The 20,716-nt window shown below is 44.3% G+C and overlaps 1 protein-coding gene across 2 annotated transcripts; it reads right to left on the bottom strand.

Moving 5' to 3' along the window:
• Nucleotides 1-884: 884 nt before the first annotated feature.
• Nucleotides 885-20,297, bottom strand: LOC118940514 (protein shisa-4). Of its 2 annotated transcripts, none has more exons than XM_036950971.2 (5): nt 19,927-20,297; nt 18,859-19,021; nt 13,842-13,966; nt 9,043-9,276; nt 885-4,110 (listed from the first exon to the last, which is right to left on the bottom strand). In XM_036950971.2, exons 1-5 carry the CDS (start codon nt 19,988-19,990, stop codon nt 3,890-3,892), a joined length of 807 nt encoding a protein of 268 aa, XP_036806866.1. In that variant the 5' UTR covers nt 19,991-20,297; the 3' UTR covers nt 885-3,889. The 2 variants fall into 2 exon arrangements, with proteins under 2 accessions (XP_036806866.1, XP_090062639.1); XM_090206513.1 differs by having other exon boundaries at nt 13,842-13,903; nt 19,927-20,282.
• Between the last annotated feature and the right edge of the window lie 419 nt (nt 20,298-20,716).

Genomic DNA, 20,716 nt, shown 5'->3' with positions numbered 1-20,716 from the left:
TAACCAGCCATAAAATAAACAATATATGTCACAACAGGTCTAAATATGTCCTGACAGTGTTATGAACATGTTATGACAGGTTACGACAAGTCATGTCAACTGTTATGACGCTGGGTGTGAAGTGTTAGCCACAAGGCATATCATAGTGGACATTTAACATTCCTAAAAACGGTGTCAAACGTTACCCTGATACTACACCCTACACTGAAACATTTCAGTGAACATATTTGTTGTTTATTGTGAAGATTTAACAATGTTCGTTGATGCCTTCATCCTGACTACTGCTGCCTTCTTGGGGGGGGGAGGGGGAAAGAGACTGCCTGAAATGGGACTTTCCTGGTTAAGTAAAGAATGCCATTCCCGACACGGTGCCCTTTGTAGGGATTACGGTGCCCTTTGTAGGGATCAAGGTGCCCTTTGTAGGGATCAAGGTGCCCTTTGTAGGGATCAAGGTGCCCTTTGTAGGGATTAAGGTGCCCTTTGTAGGGATTAAGGTGCCCTTTGTAGGGATTAAGGTGCCCTTTGTAGGGATTAAGGTGCCCTTTGTAGGGATTAAGGTGCCCTTTGTAGGGATCAAGGTGCCCTTTGTTGGGATTAAGGTGCCCTTTGTAGGGATTAAGGTGCCCTTTGTAGGGATTAAGGTGCCCTTTGTAGGGATTAAGGTGCCCTTTGTAGGGATTAAGGTGCCCTTTGTAGGGATTAAGGTGCCCTTTGTTGGGATTAAGGTGCCCTTTGTAGGGATTAAGGTGCCCTTTGTAGGGATTAAGGTGCCCTTTGTAGGGATTAAGGTGCCCTTTGTAGGGATTAAGGTGCCCTTTAGGGACACAGCCATAACGGTCAACACTGATTTAACGTCCAAATACAACCGACATGGAAACGAGAGATAAGAGAGAGAAAAGACTGATCGTTTAATTATAAAATAAAAACAATTCTCATATTTGGTCGGGTGAAGAATCTGTGGTAAAAAAAAAAAGGCAACGGTTTCTTGCATTGAGTTTCTTCACCCGCTCTGTGAACTTGATAGGAAACGTTTTGATAGAACGTTTCTCCACTAAACTACATTTACACCGTATTCAGACATGTCATTTCTGGCTGTCATCGACAAGTACAAAATCTGTTGTTTAAAAAAAACATAAATCAGAATAGGACTTTCTGTTTATCTGACAACACCGGTGTTTTGCACACTAAAGACTGGTAGCAGATGGGGACCGCTGTGCTTCCACCAACAGGTTACAAACATAAGCAACAACGGCCTGTGAAACAGTTTTTAACATGATTACTCTGGTAAATAAAGCGCTGGTAAAAAGAAAAGTAACTTCATGGAAATGACAGAGGTTTAATTTTATCCTGGGTTGTGTTCATCAGGAAAAAAACGCTTTATGACAGAGGTTTAATTTGATCCTGGGTTGTGTTCATCAGGAAAAAACGCTTTGCAACAGAAACCAAGGTAGTTTTCTTCCGTGTGGTTTGTACTGAACATACTCTAACAAGAACACCAACAACATGAGATATTACCTTTAACATAGGGGCCCAGAGTTATTCCCAAATGGCACCATATTCCCTATATAGTGCACCACTTTAGACCACAACCATAGGCCCTGGTTAAAAGTAGTGCCCTATCTAGGGAATAAGGTACCATTTGAGATGAAACCCAAGGCTTGACCAGGTCCTAAATATACCCTGGACCAAAGACTCCTGGCCAGGTTACGAGGCTACCAGAAAAACTCCTGGCCCTAAAACAAAGTGAACACACAGGATAAGTCCCAAATTGCACCTTATTCCCTATGTAGTGCACTACTTTTGACCAGGGTAGTGCACCGTATAGGGTGCCATTTGGGATACACAATGTTCAGTTCAATCCCACGTGTGAGAACAGGTTGGAGTCATATTGATAAGGTGAGAACAGCTTAGGGAATTGACCGGATCATGACTATGTATGGCTCCAGTCTGTCTGTCTGTCTGTTTCTATCCCACCAGTCAGTCAGTCAGTCAGTCAGTCTGTTTCTATCCCACCAGTCAGTCTGTCTGTTTCTATCCCACCAGTCAGTCAGTCAGTCAGTCAGTCAGTTTCTATCCCACCAGTCAGTCAGTCTGTCTGTCTGTTTCTATTCCACCAGTCAGTCAGTCAGTCTGTCTGTTTCTATTCCACCAGTCAGTCTGTCAGTCTGTCTGTTTCTATCCCACCAGTCAGTCTGTCTGTCTGTCTCTATCCCACCAGTCAGTCAGTCAGTCTGTCTGTTTCTATCCCACCAGTCAGTCAGTCTGTCTGTTTCTATCCCACCAGTCAGTCAGTCAGTCAGTCTGTCTGTTTCTATCCCACCAGTCAGTCAGTCAGTCTGTCTGTTTCTATCCCACCAGTCAGTCAGTCAGTCTGTCTGTTTCTATCCCACCAGTCAGTCAGTCAGTCAGTCTGTCTGTTTCTATCCCACCAGTCAGTCAGTCAGTCTGTCTGTTTCTATCCCACCAGTCAGTCAGTCAGTCAGTCTGTCGGTTTCTATCCCACCAGTAAGTCAGTCAGTCTGTCGGTTTCTATCCCACCAGTCAGTCAGTCAGTCTGTCGGTTTCTATCCCACCAGTCAGTCAGTCAGTCTGTCGGTTTCTATCCCACCAGTCAGTCTGTCTGTCTGTTTCTATCCCACCAGTCAGTCAGTCTGTTTCTATCCCACCAGTCAGTCAGTCTGTTTCTATCCCACCAGTCAGTCAGTCAGTTTCTATCCCACCAGTCAGTCAGTCAGTTTCTATCCCACCAGTCAGTCAGTCTGTCTGTTTCTATCCCACCAGTCAGTCAGTCAGCCTGTCGGTTTCTATCCCACCAGTCAGTCAGTCTGTCTGTTTCTATCCCACCAGTCAGTCAGTCAGTCAGTCAGTCAGTCTGTTTCTATCCCACCAGTCAGTCTGTCTGTTTCTATCCCACCAGTCAGTCAGTCAGTCAGTCAGTCAGTTTCTATCCCACCAGTCAGTCAGTCTGTCTGTCTGTTTCTATTCCACCAGTCAGTCTGTCAGTCTGTCTGTTTCTATCCCACCAGTCAGTCTGTCTGTCTGTCTGTCTCTATCCCACCAGTCAGTCAGTCAGTCTGTCTGTCTCTATCCCACCAGTCAGTCAGTCAGTCTGTCTCTATCCCACCAGTCAGTCAGTCAGTCTGTCTGTCTGTTTCTATCCCACCAGTCAGTCAGTCAGTCAGTCCGTCTGTTTCAATCCCACCAGTCAGTCAGTCAGTCTGTCTGTTTCTATCCCACCAGTCAGTCAGTCAGTCAGTCTGTCTGTTTCTATCCAACCAGTCAGTCAGTCAGTCTGTTTCTATCCCACCAGTCAGTCAGTCAGTCTGTCGGTTTCTATCCCACCAGTCAGTCAGTCAGTCTGTCGGTTTCTATCCCACCAGTCAGTCAGTCAGTCTGTCGGTTTCTATCCCACCAGTCAGTCAGTCAGTCTGTCGGTTTCTATCCCACCAGTCAGTCAGTCAGTCTGTCGGTTTCTATCCCACCAGTCAGTCAGTCAGTCTGTCGGTTTCTATCCCACCAGTCAGTCAGTCAGTCTGTCGGTTTCTATCCCACCAGTCAGTCAGTCAGTCTGTCGGTTTCTATCCCACCAGTCAGTCAGTCTGTTTCTATCCCACCAGTCAGTCAGTCTGTCTGTTTCTATCCCACCAGTCAGTCTGTCTGTTTCTATCCCACCAGTCCGTCAGTCTGTCAGTCTGTTTCTATCCCACCAGTCAGTCAGTCAGTTTCTATCCCACCAGTCAGTCAGTCTGTCTGTTTCTATCCCACCAGTCAGTCAGTCTGTCTGTTTCTATCCCACCAGTCAGTCAGTCTGTCTGTTTCTATCCCACCCGTCCGTCCGTCCGTCTCCCATGAGAGCGGGTGGATGGAGAATGGGAGGGGAGGAGTTGCTTCAGTTGCCAGTCTTGGGAGGCTGGGGCTCCATGAAGGCAGGATTGTAAGCAGGCTGGGCAGAAAGGAAGTCGGGCTGGGCGGGAGGTGCACAGGGATAGGCTGGCTGAGGCTGGGCTGGGTAGCTGGGCTGCGCTGGAGCCTGGAGGGGGTAAGATAGCTGTCCTGGACTGAACCCAGCCTGACTATAAGACACTGGGATAGCAGGAGGATAGGCTGGACCTGGTAGAGAGAGAGAGAGAGAGGACATTAAAACACACCACACCAGAGACACCGAGAACACACCAGACCAGACGGTTCCTGCCGTCAGGCTCCTCCTCTTTTCACTTACAAATAAGCTTCACTTTCCACCTCCTCTGTTTGTTTTCAACTACAATTAATACATTACTACACAACTAAGTAATACATTACTACACAACTAAGTAATACCTCACTACACAACTAAGTAATACCTCACTACACAACTAAGTAATACCTCACTACACAACTAAGTAATACCTCACTACACAACTAAGTAATACCTCACAACTAACTAATACCACACAACTAACTAATACCACACAACTAACAAATACCACACAACTAACTAATACCTCACAACTAAGTAATACCTCACAACTAAGTAATACCTCACAACTAAGTAATACCACACAACTAACAAATACCACACAACTAACTAATACCACACAACTAAGTAATACCTCACAACTAACTAATACCACACAACTAACTAATACCACACAACTAACTAATACCACACAACTAACTAATACCACACAACTAACTAATACCACACAACTAACTAATACCACACAACTAACTAATACCACACAACTAACTAATACCTCAGAACTAACTAATACCTCAGAACTAAGTAATACTTCACAACTAAGTAATACCACACAACTAACTAATACCTCAGAACTAACTAATACCACACAACTAACTAATACCACACAACTAACTAATACCACACAACTAACTAATACCTCAGAACTAACTAATACCACACAACTAACTAATACCACACAACTAACTAATACCTCAGAACTAACTAATACCTCAGAACTAACTAATACCTCAGAACTAACTAATACCTCAGAACTAACTAATACCTCAGAACTAACTAATACCTCAGAACTAACTAATACCTCAGAACTAACTAATACCTCAGAACTAAGTAATACTTCACAACTAAGTAATACCTCACAACTAAGTAATACATTACTACACAACTAACTAATACCACACAACTAAGTAATACCTCACAACTAAGTAATACCTCACAACTAAGTAATACCTCACAACTAACTAATACCTCACAACTAACTAATACATTACTACACAACTAAGTAATACCACACAACTAACTAATACCACAACTAACTAATACCACACAACTAAGTAATACCACTCAACTAAGTAATACCTCACAACTAAGTAATACCTCACAACTAAGTAATACCTCACTACACAACTAAGTAATACATTACTACACAACTAAGTAATACATTACTACACAACTAAGTAATACCTCACAACTAAGTAATACCTCAGAACTAAGTAATACCTCACAACTAAGTAATACCTCACAACTAAGTAATACTACACAACTAAGTAATACCTCAGAACTAAGTAATACCTCACAACTAAGTAATACCTCACAACTAAGTAATACCTCACAACTAAGTAATACCACACAACTAAGTAATACCTCACAACTAAGTAATACCTCACAACTAAGTAATACCTCACAACTAAGTAATACCTCACAACTAACTAATACCACACAACTAACTAATACCACACAACTAAGTAATACCACTCAACTAAGTAATACCTCACAACTAAGTAATACCTCACAACTAAGTAATACCTCAGAACTAAGTAATACCTCACAACTAAGTAATACCACTCAACTAAGTAATACCTCACAACTAAGTAATACCTCACAACTAAGTAATACCTCACAACTAAGTAATACCTCACAACTAAGTAATACCTCACAACTAAGTAATACCTCACAACTAAGTAATACCTCACAACTAACTAATACCTCACAACTAAGTAATACCTCACAACTAAGTAATACCACACAACTAACTAATACCTCACAACTAAGTAATACCTCACAACTAAGTAATACCTCACAACTAACTAATACCTCACAACTAAGTAATACCTCACAACTAACTAATACCTCACAACTAACTAATACCTCACAACTAACTAATACCTCACAACTAAGTAATACCTCACAACTAACTAATACCTCACAACTAAGTAATACCTCACAACTAACTAATACCTCACAACTAAGTAATACCTCACAACTAAGTAATACCTCACAACTAAGTAATACCTCACAACTAAGTAATACCTCACAACTAAGTAATACCTCACAACTAAGTAATACCTCACAACTAAGTAATACCTCAGAACTAAGTAATACCTCACAACTAAGTAATACCTCACAACTAAGTAATACCTCACAACTAAGTAATACCTCACAACTAAGTAATACCTCACAACTAAGTAATACCTCACAACTAAGTAATACCTCACAACTAAGTAATACCTCACAACTAAGTAATACCTCACAACTAAGTAATACCTCACAACTAAGTAATACCTCAGAACTAAGTAATACCTCACAACTAAGTAATACCTCACAACTAAGTAATACCTCACAACTAAGTAATACCTCACAACTAAGTAATACCTCACAACTAAGTAATACCTCACAACTAAGTAATACCACACTACACAACTAACTAATACCACACAACTAACTAATACCACACAACTAACTAATACCACACAACTAACTAATACCACACAACTTACTAATACCTCACAACTAACTAATACATTACTACACAACTAAGTAATACCTCACAACTAAGTAATACCACACAACTAAGTAATACCTCACAACTAAGTAATACCTCACAACTAAGTAATACCTCACAACTAAGGAATACCTCACAACTAACTAATACCTCACAACTAACTAATACCTCACAACTAAGTAATACCTCACAACTAAGTAATACCTCACAACTAAGTAATACCACACAACTAAGTAATACCTCACAACTAAGTAATACCTCACAACTAACTAATACATTACTACACAACTAAGTAATACCTCACAACTAACTAATACCTCACAACTAAGTAATACCTCACAACTAAGTAATACCTCACAACTAAGTAATACCTCACAACTAAGTAATACCTCACAACTAAGTAATACCACACAACTAAGTAATACCTCACAACTAAGTAATACCTCACAACTAACTAATACCTCACAACTAAGTAATACCTCACAACTAAGTAATACCTCACAACTAAGTAATACCACACAACTAAGTAATACCTCACAACTAAGTAATACCTCACAACTAAGTAATACCTCACAACTAAGTAATACCTCACAACTAAGTAATACCACACAACTAAGTAATACCTCACAACTAAGTAATACCACACAACTAAGTAATACCTCACAACTAAGTAATACCTCACAACTAAGTAATACCACACAACTAACTAATACCTCACAACTAAGTAATACCTCACAACTAAGTAATACCACACAACTAAGTAATACCTCACAACTAAGTAATACCTCACAACTAAGTAATACCTCACAACTAACTAATACCTCACAACTAAGTAATACCTCACAACTAACTAATACCTCACAACTAAGTAATACCTCACAACTAACTAATACCTCACAACTAAGTAATACCTCACAACTAAGTAATACCTCACAACTAACTAATACCTCACAACTAACTAATACATTACTACACAACTAAGTAATACCTCACAACTAACTAATACCTCACAACTAACTAATACCACACAACTAACTAATACCACACAACTAAGTAATACCTCACAACTAAGTAATACCTCACAACTAAGTAATACCTCAGAACTAAGTAATACCTCACAACTAAGTAATACCACACAACTAAGTAATACATTACTACACAACTAACTAATACCACACAACTAACTAATACCACACAACTAAGTAATACCTCAGAACTAAGTAATACCACACATCTAAGTAATACATTACTACACAACTAAGTAATACCTCACAACTAAGTAATACCACACAACTAAGTAATACCTCACAACTAAGTAATACCACACAACTAACTAATACCTCACAACTAAGTAATACCACACAACTAAGTAATACCTCTCAACTAAGTAATACCACACAACTAAGTAATACCACACAACTAACTAATACCTCACAACTAAGTAATACCTCACAACTAACTAATACCTCACAACTAACTAATACCTCACAACTAAGTAATACCACACAACTAACTAATACCACACAACTAAGTAATACCTCACAACTAAGTAATACCACACAACTAAGTAATACCTCACAACTAAGTAATACCACACAACTAAGTAATACATTACTACACAACTAAGTAATACCACACAACTAAGTAATACATTACTACACAACTAAGTAATACCACACAACTAAGTAATACCTCACAACTAAGTAATACCACACAACTAAGGAATAACTCACAACTAACTAATACCTCACAACTAACTAATACCACACAACTAAGTAATACCTCACAACTAAGTAATACCACACAACTAAGTAATACCTCACAACTAACTAATACCTCACAACTAACTAATACCACACAACTAAGTAATACCTCACAACTAAGTAATACCACACAACTAAGTAATACCTCACAACTAACTAATACCTCACAACTAACTAATACCACACAACTAAGTAATACCTCACAACTAACTAATACCACACAACTAAGTAATACCTCACAACTAAGTAATACCTCACAACTAACTAATACCTCACAACTAACTAATACCACACAACTAAGTAATACCTCACAACTAAGTAATACCACACAACTAAGTAATACCTCACAACTAACTAATACCTCACAACTAACTAATACCTCAGAACTAACTAATACCTCACAACTAAGTAATACCTCACAACTAAGTAATACATCTAATACTATCATGGTCATAACATGCCATTTTCTGTTGTAAAATGTTTTGCTTCGGTGTGCCCCACTAAACACGATCCTGACGACAGACTCTCCTGACACTTACCAGTCTCTTGGTAAGGAGGGGGTGGTCCTGGCTGGAAAGGCTGTCCCTGGTAGCCTGGTGCTGTGGGTATGGGCTGGCCACCTCCATAGCCGGGTTGAGGCTGAACCCCATACCCAGGCTGGACCGGCATGGTCTGGTAGGCAGGGTACTGGGGGGCCCCCTGGTAGGGCTGGACGGGCTGCTGGGGGTAGTGAGTATTCACCACCGTTGTGTGGGCGGTCGTGGCTATCACCGCTGGGGAGGAGAGATACACTTAGTTGACTGGTAAATAGAAGTGCAATGAGTAAACCTCACACGGTTCCCTATTCTGACAGACATTAAAATCATACACCACAGCACATACACATCACATACATGCATGTAGTGCCGGGCGTGTATAGGGTACCCTGTAGGGCCGGGCGTGTATAGGCTACCCTGTAGGGCTGGGCGTGTATAGGGTACCCTGTAGGGCCGGGCGTGTATAGGGTACCCTGTAGGGCCGGGCGTGTATGTGTATAGGGTACCCTGTAGGGCTGGGCGTGTATGTGTATAGGGTACCCTGTAGGGCTGGGCGTGTATAGGGTACCCTGTAGGGCTGGGCGTGTATAGGGTACCCTGTAGGGCTGGGCGTGTATGTGTATAGGGTACCCTGTAGGGCTGGGCGTGTATGTGTATAGGGTACCCTGTAGGGCTGGGCGTGTATGTGTATAGGGTACCCTGTAGGGCTGGGTGTGTATGTGTATAGGGTACCCTGTAGGGCTGGGCGTGTATGTGTATAGGGTACCCTGTAGTGCCGGGCGTGTATAGGGTACCCTGTAGGGCTGGGCGTGTATGTGTATAGGGTACCCTGTAGGGCTGGGCGTGTATGTGTATAGGGTACCCTGTAGGGCTGGGCGTGTATGTGTATAGGGTACCCTGTAGGGCCGGGCGTGTATAGGGTACCCTGTAGGGCTGGGCGTGTATGTGTATAGGGTACCCTGTAGGGCTGGGCGTGTATGTGTATAGGGTACCCTGTAGGGCTGGGCGTGTATGTGTATAGGGTACCCTGTAGGGCTGGGCGTGTATGTGTATAGGGTACCCTGTAGTGCCGGGCGTGTATAGGGTACCCTGTAGTGCCGGGCGTGTATAGGGTACCCTGTAGTGCCGGGCGTGTATAGGGTACCCTGTAGTGCCGGGCGTGTATAGGGTACCCTGTAGTGCCGGTCGTGTATAGGGTACCCTGTAGGGCCGGGCGTGTATAGGGTACCAAGTAGGGCCGGGCGTGTATAGGGTACCAAGTAGGGCCGGGCGTGTATAGGGTACCAAGTAGGGCCGGGCGTGTATAGGGTACCCTGTAGAGCCGGGCGTGTATAGGGTACCCTGTAGAGCCGGGCGTGTATAGGGTACCCTGTAGAGCCGGGCGTGTATAGGGTACCCTGTAGAGCCGGGCGTGTATAGGGTACCCTGTAGAGCCGGGCGTGTATAGGGTACCCTGTAGAGCCGGGCGTGTGTAGGGTACCCTGTAGGGCCGGGCGTGTGTAGTGTACACTGTAGGGCCGGGCGTGTGTAGGGTACCCTGTAGGGCCGGGCTTGTGTAGGGTACCCTGTAGGGCCGGGCTTGTGTAGGGTACCCTGTAGGGCCGGGCTTGTGTAGGGTACCCTGTAGGGCGTGTATAGGGTACCCTGTAGGGCGTGTATAGGGTACCCTGTAGGGCGTGTATAGGGTACCCTGTAGGGAGTGTATATGGTACCCTGTAGGGCTGGGCGTGTATAGGGTACCCTGTAGGGCTGGGCTTGTATAGGGTACCCTGTAGGGCTGGGCTTGTATAGGGTACCCTGTTGGGCTGGGCTTGTATAGGGTACCCTGTAGGGCTGGGCTTGTATAGGGTACCCTGTAGGGCTGGGCTTGTATAGGGTACCCTGTAGGGCTGGGCTTGTATAGGGTACCCTGTAGGGCTGGGCTTGTATAGGGTACCCTGTAGGGCTGGGCTTGTATAGGGTACCCTGTAGGGCTGGGCTTGTATAGGGTACCCTGTAGGGCTGGGCTTGTATAGGGTACCCTGTAGGGCTGGGCTTGTGTAGGGTACCCTGTAGGGCGTGTATAGGGTACCCTGTAGGGCGTGTATAGGGTACCCTGTAGGGCGTGTATAGGGTACCCTGTAGGGAGTGTATATGGTACCCTGTAGGGCTGGGCGTGTATAGGGTACCCTGTAGGGCTGGGCTTGTATAGGGTACCCTGTAGGGCTGGGCTTGTATAGGGTACCCTGTAGGGCTGGGCTTGTATAGGGTACCCTGTAGGGCTGGGCTTGTATAGGGTACCCTGTAGGGCTGGGCTTGTATAGGGTACCCTGTAGGGCTGGGCTTGTATAGGGTACCCTGTAGGGCTGGGCTTGTATAGGGTACCCTGTAGGGCTGGGCTTGTATAGGGTACCCTGTAGGGCTGGGCTTGTATAGGGTACCCTGTAGGGCTGGGCTTGTATAGGGTACCCTGTAGGGCTGGGCTTGTATAGGGTACCCTGTAGGGCTGGGCTTGTATAGGGTACCCTGTAGGGCTGGGCTTGTATAGGGTACCCTGTAGGGCTGGGCTTGTATAGGGTACCCTGTAGGGCTGGGCTTGTATAGGGTACCCTGTAGGGCTGGGCTTGTATAGGGTACCCTGTAGGGCTGGGCTTGTATAGGGTACCCTGTAGGGCTGGGCTTGTATAGGGTACCCTGTAGGGCTGGGCTTGTATAGGGTACCCTGTAGGGCTGGGCTTGTATAGGAATACGTTTCAGCCAAGCAGGCTATTAAGAGACCTTGGTTTAAATCCACTACGCAGACCTTCGCCCTCAAGACAGTTCACGTCTCCTTTGTTTATGGTTCACTGGTGGAGGCGAGCGGGACGAGAAGAGTCCCAGTGTGTTTGGAACACCTCCGTGTTAACCGTAGTGTGTAGGTGGAAGCAGAGGGGATGTCTGACAGATACATGTCATACTCAAGAGACAGGAGCTAGCAGTAGAGAGAGGGTGTGTGTGTGTGTGTGTGTGTGTACACAGGGGCAATACGTAGGCAGCAGCAACACAGCCTGACGATCACAAAGAGAGGTGAGAAACTTGTCAGAACAGCATCGGTTTTCAGAAGGATATCTGTGCCATAATGCCACAGGCTTACACACATTTATAGAGCGGGTTTCATTTATTTTTAAAAAATGTTGCCAAACAACCTGGTAACATTACCCTCTTACTCAATGCTGCCAGTTTCCAAATGTACCTACGCCAATCTTTGTGTTTCATTTCAAAATAAAAGGTTAAATTAATACATTCTGGTGATGTCTTGTTGAATCATTCGGTTGGATGAATCAGAAATGTTTAGGAAGTGTATAAATCTGTGTTTTTGCATCGTTGAGCAAACAGAGTTCGGAATGGAAAAAACAACATCATTTTGAGTTTTTTCCAGAACTCAAAAATGAGGAAGAGCTGTTTTGTTCCACTAAGGTTTGGTTACTGACAGTGGATTTCTGTTCTATTGTAAAGAGGAAGTGGTTTACACAATTGGGTGTTGTTTGAAAATCAACCCTTATGTCCCAACCCACTCCATGGAGAGTTAAACTGGGCCTGTCCGTCCCAAATGTCACTATTCCCTATATAGTGCCTTAGGTTTGATCAAGGTTGTGCACTAGTGTTGATCAGGGTAGTGCCCTAGTTTTGATCAGGGTAGTGCCCTAGTGTTGATCAGGGTAGTGCCCTAGTTTTGATCAGGGTAGTGCCCTAGTTTTGATCAGGGTAGTGCCCTAGTTTTGATCAGGGTAGTGCCCTAGTTTTGATCAGGGTAGTGCCCTAGTTTTGATCAGGGTAGTGCACTAGTGTTGATCAGGGTAGTGCACTAGTGTTGATCAGGGTAGTGCCCTAGTGTTGATCAGGGTAGTGCCCTAGTTTTGATCAGGGTAGTGCCCTAGTTTTGATCAGGGTAGTGCCCTAGTTTTGATCAGGGTAGTGCCCTAGTTTTGATCAGGGTAGTGCACTACAAAAGGAATAGGTTGACAGTTGGGACGCACGGCCTGCTGGCCGGGATCAAAGTGGGAGTGGTCAAACCACTTCCTGTATCATCACATCTAATTGAAGCCCTTTTCACATCAGCAGATGTGCTTATGTAGTCACAAAGTGCTTATAACACAGGGTCACAGATACTACTAGTCTGAACTGACCCCTAGACTACACACAGACACTACAGTCAGAACTGACCCCCAGACTACACACAGATACTACAGTCAGAACTGACCCCCAGACTACACACAGACACTACAGTCTGAACTGACCCCTAGACTACACACAGACACTACAGTCTGAACTGACCCCTAGACTACACACAGACACTACAGTCAGAACTGACCCCCAGACTACACACAGATACTACAGTCAGAACTGACCCCTAGACTACACACAGATACTACAGTCAGAACTGACCCCTAGACTACACACAGATACTACAGACTGAACTGACCCCCAGACTACACACAGATACTACAGTCAGAACTGACCACCAGACTACACACAGATACTACAGTCAGAACTGACCCCTAGACTACACACAGATACTACAGTCAGAACTGACCCCTAGACTACACACAGATACCACAGTCTGAACTGACCCCTAGACTACACACAGATACTAGTCAGAACTGACCCCCAGACTACACACAGATACTAGTCTGAACTGACCACTAGACTACTACAGGAGACGTGGAGAGGACACACACACACACTGGAGAAAAACAATTAAAGCATATACTTTTTTTTACATGTAAATCAGTCTTGGAGTTAACATGTTAGTATTCATGTTGTGACGGTGCAAGGAGACTTACGTCTGGGCTTCCGGCACATTTTGTACAGGCAACAGCAGGGACACACACAGCAACAGACTAAACTGATGGTGAAGATGACAGCTGTCGCTACGAATGACGAGATGGTCAAAGTGCTCATATTGCCACTGGAACAGAGAGAGACATAACATCAAGCAGTGAAAAATACAGAGCATTCGGAAAGTATTCAAACCCATGCCCCTTTTCCACATTTTGTTACGTTACATCTTTATTCTAAAATCTATTTACATTTTTTTTTAAAGCCTCAATCCACACACAATACCCCATAATGACAAAACAAAAACAGGTTTTGGAAATGTTAACCTATTATTTACATAAGTATTTTCAGACCTTTTACTATGAGACTCGAAATTGAGCTCAGGTGCATCCTGTTTCCATTGATCATCCTAGAGATTGTTCTAGAACTTGATTGGAGTCCACCTGTAGTAAATTCAATTGATTGGATATGTTTGTAAAGGCACACACCTGGCTATATAAAAAAGGTCCCACAGTTGACAGTGCATGTCAGAGAAAAAAACCAAGCCATGAGGTCGGAAGGAATTGTCCGAAGAGCCCTGAGACACAGATCTGGGGAAGGGTACCAAAACATTTCTGCAGCATTGAAGGTCCCCAAGAACACAGTGGCCTCCATCATTGTTAAATGGAAGACGTTCGGTACCACCAAGACTCTTCCCAGAGCTGACTGCCTGGCCAAACTGAGCAATCGGGAAGAAGGGCCTTGGTAAGGGAAGTGAAAAATGGCGCCGAAAGAGGGCTGCCTCGCTTCTAGCCCGTAGGAAACTTTTATAGTTTATTTTTTATTTTTATGAATTATTTCTTACATTGTTAGCCCAGATGATCTTAAGTGTTAATACATACAGCCGGGTAGAACTATTGGATATCAGAGTGGCGGTAACTCACCAGCACTATGACCAGGAATACGGCTTTCCCGAAGCGGATCCGGTGTCCGCACCACCGAGGGCATTTTAACTGATTCCAGAGACCCAAAACAACACCGCCGGAGAAAAGGGAGTCGGGGCAGTCTCCTAGTCAGAGGCACGCACACCACCGACCGCTTCAGAGTATATATTCGTCGCTAATGTCCAGTCCCTAGATAACAAAGTTGATGAGATCAGGGCAAGGGTTGCTTTCCAGAGAGACATCAGGGATTGTAAAATATTATGTTTCAAGGAAACATGGCTCAATCGGGATACTCGATACTTGGAGTCGGTACAGCCACCTGGATTCTCAGTACATCACACCGACAGGAATAAACATCTCTCCGGAAAGAAGGGCGGGGGTGTATGTTTCATTATGAACGACTCATGGTGTAATTGTAACAACATACAGAAACTCAAGTCCTTTTGTTCACCTGACCTAGAATTCCTCACAATCTAATGCCGACAGCATGATCTCCCAAGAGAATTCTCTTTGGTTATTGTCACAGCCGTGTATATCCCTCCTCAAGCCGAGACCACGACGGCCCTCAAGGAACTTCCCTGGACTTCATGCAAACCATATATCCGGAGGCTGCATTTATTGCAGCTGGGGATTTTAAGAAAGCAAATTTGTGGAAAAGGAAATTCGATCAGCATATTGACTGTAGCACTCGCACTGCTAAAACACTCTTCTACTCCAACGTCCGAAATGCATACAAGGCCCTCCACCGCCCTCATTTCGGCAAATCTGACCACGACTCCATTTTGCTCCTCCCTTCCTATAGGCAGAAACTCAAACAGGAAGCACCCATTCTAAGGACTATTCAACGCTGGTCTGACCAATCGGAATCTACGCATCAAGATAGTTTTGATCATGCAGACTGGGATATGTTCCGGGTACCTTCTGAGAATAATATTGACGTGTACACGGAGACGATTACTGATTTCATCAATAAGTGTATAGGATAAGTGGTACCCACTGTGACTATTAAAACCTACCCTAACCAGAAACCGTGGATAGATGGCATTCGCGCAAAACTGAAAGCACAAAGCACTGCATTTAACCATGGCAAGGGGACTGGGAATATGGCAGAATACAAACAGAGTAGTCATTCACTCCGCAAGGCAATCAAACAGGTAAAACATCAGTATAGAGACAAAGTGGAGTCGCAATTCAACGGCACAGACTAGAGACGTATGTGGCAGGGTCTACAGACAATCATAGACTTCAAAAGGAAAACCAGCCACATTGCAGACACAGACATCTTGCTTCCAGACAAGCTAAACACCTTCTTCGCCCGCTTTGAGGATAACGCAGTGCCACCGACACGGCCAGCTACCAAGGACTGTGGGCTCTCCTTCTCCGTGGCCCAGACAGCATCCCAAGCCACGCCCACAGAGCATGCGCAGGCCAGCTGGCTGGTGTGTTTAAGGACATATTCAATCTCTCCCTATCCCTCTCTGCTGTCCCCACATGCTTCTAGATGTCCACAATTGTTCCTGTACACAAGAAAGCAAAAGTTAACTGAACTAAATTACTAATCGCCCCATAGCACTCACTCCTGTCATCATGAGGATCAAGATGAAGATGGCTGCCGTCTAACCAACCATGCTATTTTGTTTGTTTTTTCACATTGCTCGTAACTTGTTTTGTACATAATGTTGCTGATACCATCTCTTATGACTGAAAAGAGTTCTGGACATCAGAACTGCGATTACTCACCTCCAATTAGACTAAGAGTTTTCTTCAATGAGTCGGACGGGAGGGAGATACTACAGACACCTGACCAGGCCCAGATATCAGAGAAGGACACAGAGATTTTGCAGAATAAGATCAGTGTGCCTTCTGAGGACCAACGAGTGGAAAATCTGCCTTTGCCTTCCGTCATGCTAGCTAACGTTCAATCGCTGGAAAATAAATGCGCCGAAAGAAAGCACGTATTTCCTACCAAGGGGACATTAAAAACTAATATCCCAGCCAGAGCCCGACCCCGATCTAACATCTTAGGAGAGACCTGAAATTAGCTGTGCAGCAATGCTCCCCATCCAACCTGACAGAGGATCAGCAGAAAATGGGAGAAACTCCCCAAGTACAGGTGTGCCAAGCTTGTAGCGTCATTATACCCAAGAAGACTTGAGGCTGTAATCACTACCAAAGGTGCTTCAAAAAAGTACTGACTGGGGGCGCTGTACTGCAGCGCCAGCTGCGCCACCAGAGACTCTGGGTTCGCGCCCAGGCTCTGTCGTAACTGGCCACGACCGGGAGGTCCGTGGGGCCACGCACAATTGGCCTAGCGTCGTCCGGGTTAGGGAGGGTTTGGCCGGTAGGGAAATCCTTGTGTCATCGCGCACCAGCGACTCCTGTGGCGGGCTGGGCGCAGTGCGCGCTAACCAAGGTTGCCAGGTGCACGGTGTTTCCTCCGACACATTGGTGCGGCTGGCTTCCGGGTTGGATGGCGCTGTGTTAAGAAGCAGTGCAGCTTGGTTGGGTATCGGAGGATGCATGACTTTCAACCTTCCTCTCTCCCGAGATAGTAGCTACTAAAAACAATTGGATACCACGAAATTGGGGAGAAAAAGGGGTAAAATTCAACAACAAAAAAGTACTGACTGAAGGGCCTTAATACATGGGACGGCAGGGTAGCCTAGTGGTTAGAGTGGAGGGGCGGCAGGGTAGCCTAGTGGTTAGAGTGGAGGGGCGGCAGGGTAGCCTAGTGGTTAGAGTGGAGGGGCGGCAGGGTAGCCTAGTGGTTAGAGCGTTGGACTAGTAACTGAAAGGTTGCAAATTCAAATCCCCGAGCTGACAAGGTACAAATTTGTCGTTCTGCCCCTGAACAGGCAGTTAGCCCACTGTTCCTAGGCCGTCATTGACAATAAGAATTTGTTCTTAACCGACTTGCCTGGTTAAATAAAGGTGAAAAAAAAAATACATAAGTGATATTTCAGTTGACAAAAAAAAAACGTTTTTGCTTTGTCATTATTAGGTTTGTAGATTGTTTTTCTCCTCAGTCATATTTTAGCTTGCTATCTAGCAGTTTAGACCTGAGACTGGGAAAGAGATTTGTCTTCCAACAAGACAATGATCCAAAACATAAAGCAAAATCTACAATGGAATGGTTCAAAAATAAACATATCCAGGTGTTAGAATGGCCAAGTCAAAGTCCAGACCTGAATCCAATCGAGAATCTGTGGAAAGAACTGAAAACTGCTGTTCACAAATGCTCTCCATCCAACCTCACTGAGCTCGAGCTGTTTTGCAAGGAGGAATGGGAAAAAATGTCAGTCTCTCGATGTGCAAAACTGATAGAGACATACCCCAAGCGACTTACAGCTGTAATCGCAGCAAAAGGTGGCGCTACAAAGTATTAACTTAAGGGGGCTGAATAATTTTGCACGCCCAATTTTTCAGTTTTTGATTTGTTAAAAAAGTTTGAAATATCCAATAAATGTCGTTCCACTTCATGATTGTGTCCCACTTGTTGTTGATTCTTCACAAAAAAATACAGTTTTATATCTTTATGTTTGAAGCCTGAAATGTGGCAAAAGGTCGCAAAGTTCAAGGGGGCCGAATACTTTCGCAAGGCACTGTATATACTCAAATATTTACAAAAATGTGAGGGGTGTACTCACTTTAGTGATATACTGTATTTAACAGTCTTACAGATTGGGGATAGAAGCAGTTCAGGAGCCTGTTGGTGTCAGACTTGATGCTCTGGTACCGCCTACCGTGTGGAAGCAGAGAGAACAGTCTACAGCCCAGTACACCACTGGGGCCCGAGCTCTCTGCCATCCAGGATGTTGAGATTGACACCATAACAGAATGTCAAAACACAACCATGCTAATGTGTTGGTGGCTCGGGGGTTTCTGCTTTAGTGCAATACAGAGACTGTCAACGTTCTTCAGGTCTCAGACAAGGTTAGTAATCACATAAACCCAGTACACTGAACTACCTGGTCAGTGGTTTTTATCTTGAGTAAGTCCCAAATGGCACCCGATTCCTACATAGTGCACTACTTTTAACCAGAGCCCTATGGGGCATAGGGTGCCATTTGATTTGGGACATCGTTTTTTGTCCTCCTACCTGTATATGCAGTTTTCCTGTTCAGACTCAGTCAGCCTGAGAGATGGGCTGCTGCAGCAATATCTATTCTCACACGTTCCACAGCACCACTGAAATGTACTGCAGTCCAGTTTGGCTTTGTAATGGCTGAAGGCATTTAGGTAGGCTTCACAGTCCTCTCCAGCTGGGTAGAAAAGAGAAATACATTATAGGTTGGGAGTTGGACACAGCTGAGTAGAAAATACATTATAGGTTGGGAGTTGGACACAGCTGAGTAGAAAATACATTATAGGTTGGGAGTTGGACACAGCTGAGTAGAAAATACATTATAGGTTGGGAGTTGGACACAGCTGGGTAGAAAATACATTATAGGTTGGGAGTTGGACACAGCTGGGTAGAAAATACATTATAGGTTGGGAGTTGGACACAGCTGAGTAGAAAATACATTATAGGTTGGGAGTTGGACACAGCTGGGTAGAAAAATACATTATAGGTTGGGAGTTGGACACAGCTGGGTAGAAAATACATTATAGGTTGGGAGTTGGACACAGCTGGGTAGAAAAATACATTATAGGTTGGGAGTTGGACACAGCTGAGTAGAAAAGTTTCCGACCAGCTCAATATCTAGGAGGTGATATTAGGTGAAAGCTGGAGGTCCTGTATAAAAACAAACTTCCATCCTTGGCAACAACTCCGCCATGCCCAGGGAAGCACAGGAAGTGTGCATGTCCTGACTTCTGCAGAGGCCGTATCACCGTAAATACTGCACGGCCAATGCAGACCTCAGATTTACCATGGAGCGCCTTTTGGGACACCAGCCGTGCTGCACTTGGCGGGGTACTAGGCGATATTTCACTGGACGTCTGAAAAGCACTTTAGTTCAAACATTTCCAAAGGCAAAGTCATGCCATAACTAGTCATAATTTATGTAGTCGGCGTGTTAGTTATTAAGACAGACACACTCGGCCCCACCTCAGACATTGAGCAATGCAAACGGAAGATGATGTCATTTCACTTAGTTAGCTAGGCTAGCTCCTGGAAACAAATATCAGACTGATAGAAAGTTGTTGTAAAGATTGCCAAACTCACCTGTCACGAAGGGGATCAGAGTCCCACACAAAATGACAGTAACAAGGGACAGACTTTTCGCCATGGCTCCGTTAATTCCGATGCTTAACACGAACCCCGGTACGATAGCTACTTCCTAAGTCCCTACCAAAATGACAAACCAACTAGTGATGGGAAATTGATGCAGTATTCAACGCATACTAATCCGATACAATGTACAGATGCGCTTTTCAAACGAAGATAATAGATATACCAACAAGATTACTTGTCTCTCTCCGCCCAACAATGGGAGTTGTTGTCCACAAAGCGGCACCGCAGGCTGTCTAGCTCCCCCCCACTCTATCCTTCTTCTTCCTTAAAGTTTTATGTCAGACTACACCTTTTGGTGTTCTAACGCCACCTAGTGTACAGGGTCTACTTTGATTATTATGGTGCTCAGCAAACAAATGGTATATGTCCATGCCTCCATTTACTGTTTTGGCTGTATATCAGCCCAAACATTTAACACAATAAAAATAAACAAAAACCAAATTCAAAGTATTCATTATTCAGATTCAACTGCCAACGCCCATCCCTACAGGCTCTGGGACCTGAGAATGAAGAGCATCTTTGGACAGTATTCTTTGCAATCTTTTGGTAGTGAATTCCTGGAAACCCAAAAACCTTTCAGCAACAGACACTATCATGTCCAGTTTCTTGGACTTGTTGTTTGTTTGTGCAGTACAATTAATCACATGTGTGATAAATACCATAAAATCAACCTTCTTCACACTCAGACTGTTGGATATGCCAACAGCCAGACTAGCTAGTA

The sequence above is a fragment of the Oncorhynchus mykiss genome, chromosome 17, assembly GCF_057628025.1.
Source record: "Oncorhynchus mykiss isolate SJ-2025 chromosome 17, ASM5762802v1, whole genome shotgun sequence".
NCBI classification, from domain to species: Eukaryota; Metazoa; Chordata; class Actinopteri; order Salmoniformes; family Salmonidae; genus Oncorhynchus; species Oncorhynchus mykiss.
The sequence above is the reverse complement of the archived record's forward strand: the minus strand, read 5'-3'. Positions and strand labels throughout refer to the sequence as shown.

Excerpts from the sequence above, each read along its gene's own strand:
- LOC118940514 (XM_036950971.2), bottom strand. The coding sequence starts at position 19,990 with ATGGCGAAAAGTCTGTCCCTTGTTACTGTCATTTTGTGTGGGACTCTG. Across the intron at positions 19,022-19,926 it reads TCTGATCCCCTTCGTGACAG|CTGGAGAGGACTGTGAAGCC; the intron begins GTGAGTTTGGCA and ends TTTTCTACCCAG. Across the intron at positions 13,967-18,858 it reads CAGGAAAACTGCATATACAG|TGGCAATATGAGCACTTTGA; the intron begins GTAGGAGGACAA and ends TCTCTGTTCCAG.